Source organism: Nerophis ophidion, linkage group LG12 (assembly GCF_033978795.1).
Source record: "Nerophis ophidion isolate RoL-2023_Sa linkage group LG12, RoL_Noph_v1.0, whole genome shotgun sequence".
Lineage (NCBI taxonomy): Eukaryota > Metazoa > Chordata > Actinopteri > Syngnathiformes > Syngnathidae > Nerophis > Nerophis ophidion.
Genome location: NC_084622.1, coordinates 10,198,485 through 10,202,127, shown reverse-complemented (window position 1 = coordinate 10,202,127; position 3,643 = coordinate 10,198,485). Strand labels below are relative to the sequence as shown.

The 3,643-nt window shown below is 45.5% G+C and overlaps 1 protein-coding gene across 2 annotated transcripts in view; it reads left to right on the top strand.

Moving 5' to 3' along the window:
- Positions 1–860: 860 nt before the first annotated feature.
- Positions 861–3,643, top strand: part of LOC133562944 (voltage-dependent calcium channel subunit alpha-2/delta-1) — a 311,591-nt gene continuing 308,808 nt past the window's right edge. The window contains exon 1 of one of the 2 annotated variants that reach the window (XM_061916788.1): positions 861–1,496. In XM_061916788.1, coding sequence (XP_061772772.1) covers positions 1,408–1,496 — 89 coding nt within the window. In that variant the 5' untranslated portion in view covers positions 861–1,407. The remainder of the gene's footprint in view (positions 1,497–3,643) is intronic. The other variant, XM_061916789.1, reaches the window with a different exon arrangement.

Here is a 3,643-nt window from a genome sequence, read left to right as displayed (position 1 = left end):
GAGAGAGAGAGAGATGCAAAGCACTGTGGGCCACGGGGGAGAGAGAGAGTGGGAGAGAGAGAGAGGGAGAGAGAGAGAGAGAGAGAGAAAGTGATAGAGATGATGCAAAGCACTGTGGGCCATGGAGAGAGAGAGAGAGAAAGAGCGAGAGAGAATGAGAGAGCAAGTGAGAGACAGAGAGCGAGAAATAGTGTGAGAGAGAGTGAGAAAGCGACAGAGATAGTGAGAAAGAGTGTGAGAGAGTGAGAAAGAGAGCAAGAGTGAGGGAGAGAGAAAGAGAGAGTGTGAGAGACAAGGGGGAAAGAGAGAGAAAGAGTGTGAGAGAAAGAGAGAAAAAAAGGAAAGAAAAAGAGAGAGAAAGAGAAAGAGGGAGAAAGAGAAAGAGAGAGAGAGCGAGGAGCAATCGAAAGAGCAAGAGAGGACAGAAAGTGACAGAGAGAGATAGAAAAAGAGAGCAAGAGAGCAATAGAGAGAGAGAGAGAGCAAGAAAGAGAGAGCAAGGGAGAAAGAGAGGGAGCAAAAGAGAGGGGCAGAAAGTGACAGAAAGATAGAGAAAAAGAGAGCGAGAGAGCAAGAGAGAGAGAGAGCAAGGGAGAGAAAGGGAGCAAAAGAAAGGGAGCAAAAGAGAGAGAGCAAGGGAGAGAGAGAGCAAAGGAGAGAGAGAGAGACAGAGAGAGGGGAAGAGAGCGAGAGAGAGGCGCAAGAGTGAGAGAGAGAGGAAAAAGAGAGAGAAATAGAGAAAGAGAGAGCGAAGCGTGCGGGCAGAGAGAGAGAGAGCGAAAGCGTGCGGGCAAGAGAGAGAGAGAGAGAGAGAGAGAGAGAGAGAGAGAGAGAGAGCGAAAGCGTTTGGGCAAGAGAGAGAGAGGAAGGGAGAGAGAGGGAGAGAGCAAGAGAGAGATAGAGAAAGAGAGGGAGAGACCAAGAAGAGAAAGTGCTAGCGAACAAGAGAGGAGAGAGAGAGAGAGAGAGAGAGGGAAAGCAAGCGCGTGTGACCAAGCAATAGAGAGAGAGAGAGGAGCGCGACTGAGCGCGCGGACAGAGTGAGAGCAACAGAGCAAGAGGGAGAGAGATAGAGAGAGAGCGAGAGAGGGGGGAGAGAGAGAGAGGGAGAGAGAGAGAGAGAGCGAGCGAGAGAGAGAGAGAGAGAGAGAGAGAGAGGAAGGGGGAGCTTCAGTACCTGTAGAGGCTGCATGGTGTCCAGCTGATCACTGATCAGATTAGAGGAGTCGGTGCTAGTAAGGTTTGTGAGGACGAGTCAGTCAGGTGCTAGTCAGGTTAGTGAGGAGGAGGAGGAGGAGGAGGGAGCGTCACTCATTGTCATCCATTGGTGGTGGGAATCACCACAACATCATCATCATCATCATCATCATCATCATCCTCCTGCTGCTCACCACACAGTGTGGTCAGATGGATGCGTGCCGGGTGCACGCCTGGGTGTTGCTGCTCCTGCTCTACCCGGGAACCTCTCGGGCTTCCCAGTTCCCTTCCCAGCTCTTGTAAGTCTTTAATCCTATTTGCAGTCCTGCATCATGTCTGGCTTCTCTTTTTTTTCCACGAGCGTCCCGCCACCGAGGCGCAGCGTGGGTTGTCCTGCCTGTGTGTCAATGCATGCGTGGCACCGCGTTGTCGCCGCGTCTGTCATCGAGTTGTGCGACTTGTTCTGTCCTGCACACGACCTCGGCGGGACTAGTTTGACCGATGCATGGTTCTAGAACGTAAGGTTCATCACAGCCTGCGAGTAGTCCATTTTGCATGTGCTATTTGGCTAGATTGGGTTGATATTTCCGAGTAAAAGTAGTTATGATTAACATGTTTCATGGTGTAATAATGACTAGGACCAGTAGATGGCAGTCACACATAAGAGATGTGTGTAGACTGCAAAATGATGGCAGTAAACGCTGAAAATCATTTAATTTTCTCAAAAATCGACAGTGCGCCATATAACCCGTTGCACACCTAATGTACGACATTGGTTGTGCTTACCGACCTCGAAGCTATTTTATTTGGTAAATAGTGTATTGATGAGTGTGACCAGTAGATGGCAGTCACACATAAGAGATAGGTGTAGACTGCAATGTGATGGCAGTGAACACTTAAAGTCCTTAAATTTTCTCAAAAATCAACACTGCGCCTTATAACCATTTGCACCTAATGTACGGCATTGGTTGTGCTTACCAACCTTAAAGCTATTTTATTTGGTACATGGTGTATTGATGAGTGTGACCAGTAGATGGCAAAAACACAAGAGATAGGTGTAGACTGCAATGTGATGGCAGTAAACACTTAAATTTTATTTATTTATACATATATATATATATATATATATATATATATATATATATATATATATATATATATATATATATATATATATATATATATACATATGTGTGTATGTGTGGGGAAAAATCACAAGACTACTTCATCTCTATAGAACTGTTTCATGAGGGGTTCCCTCAATCATCAGGAGATTTTAATGGAAGCATTCACATACAATGGTTTATATAGGGCACAGAGTGGGTGGGTACAGGCAGGCGTAGGGGTGTGGTGATTGGCTCATGTGTTACCTAGGAGGTGTTTCCGTCTGTGGCGGCATTTTGAAATGATTTCACTGCGCTTGTTGAGGGGTGACAGGTCTGGATGATATATAATAAACAGTTTCTCTTTTAAGCATAGGTTGCATCTTTTATTACCACTGTTGTAAGGTGTGCTGGATGCAAGCATTTGACATGTTATTGAATATTCAAGATTATTGTCTTTGAGCTTCCAAATGTGCTTGCTGAGTTCTGTAGAATTCCGCAAGATCTGGTTTCTAAAGGAGGCCTTGTGATTATTCCATCTGGCTTTAAATGCTCCTTCAGTTAATCCTACGTACGTGTCGGATGTGCTAATGTCCTTGCGTGTTACCTTTGCTTGGTAAACGACTGATGTTTGTAAGCACCCTCCGTTGAGAGGGCAATCAGGTTTCTTGCGACAGTTACATTCCTTATTGGTTTCAGAGTCGTTTAGTCTGGGAGCAATTAGGGTCTGTAAATAAACATTAACAAAATATATATATCGATGTAAAGAACGTTAATTTACGTGTTCTGTGATTGGATACTCATCGGGACCGTTAGCGGATGAACTTGAAAACGCATACAGCTGAGAGACAGTTCCGATAGCCAATCAGATCACACGTTGTTGTCTGATGCTAACAAGACTGTGAAGTGAATTGTATTTATATAGCGCTTTTTCTCTAATGACTCAAAGCGCTTTACATAGTGAAACCCAATATCTAAGTTAGATATAAACCAGTGTGGGTGGCACTGGGAGCAGGTGGGTAAAGTGTCTTGCCCAAGGACACAACGGCAGTGACTAGGATGGTGTAAGCGGGGATCGAACCTGCAACCCTCAAGTTGCTGGCCCGGCCGCTCTACCAACCGAGCTATACCGCCCTCTATACTGTGATTGATTACTCACTTGTCATTCCAAAGTGAGTATCCAATCACAAGTTGCAATTAGCAGGAAGCAGGAAGTGTTGCACCGTAGCCAAACCGGGGATAGCAGAGAAGGAGAACATGTTGATTTTCAAGAAGGATATTAAAAGGGAAACTACATCTTGTGGGATGATTTCGGCCAACCCCGGAAATTAGCTCACCTGTTC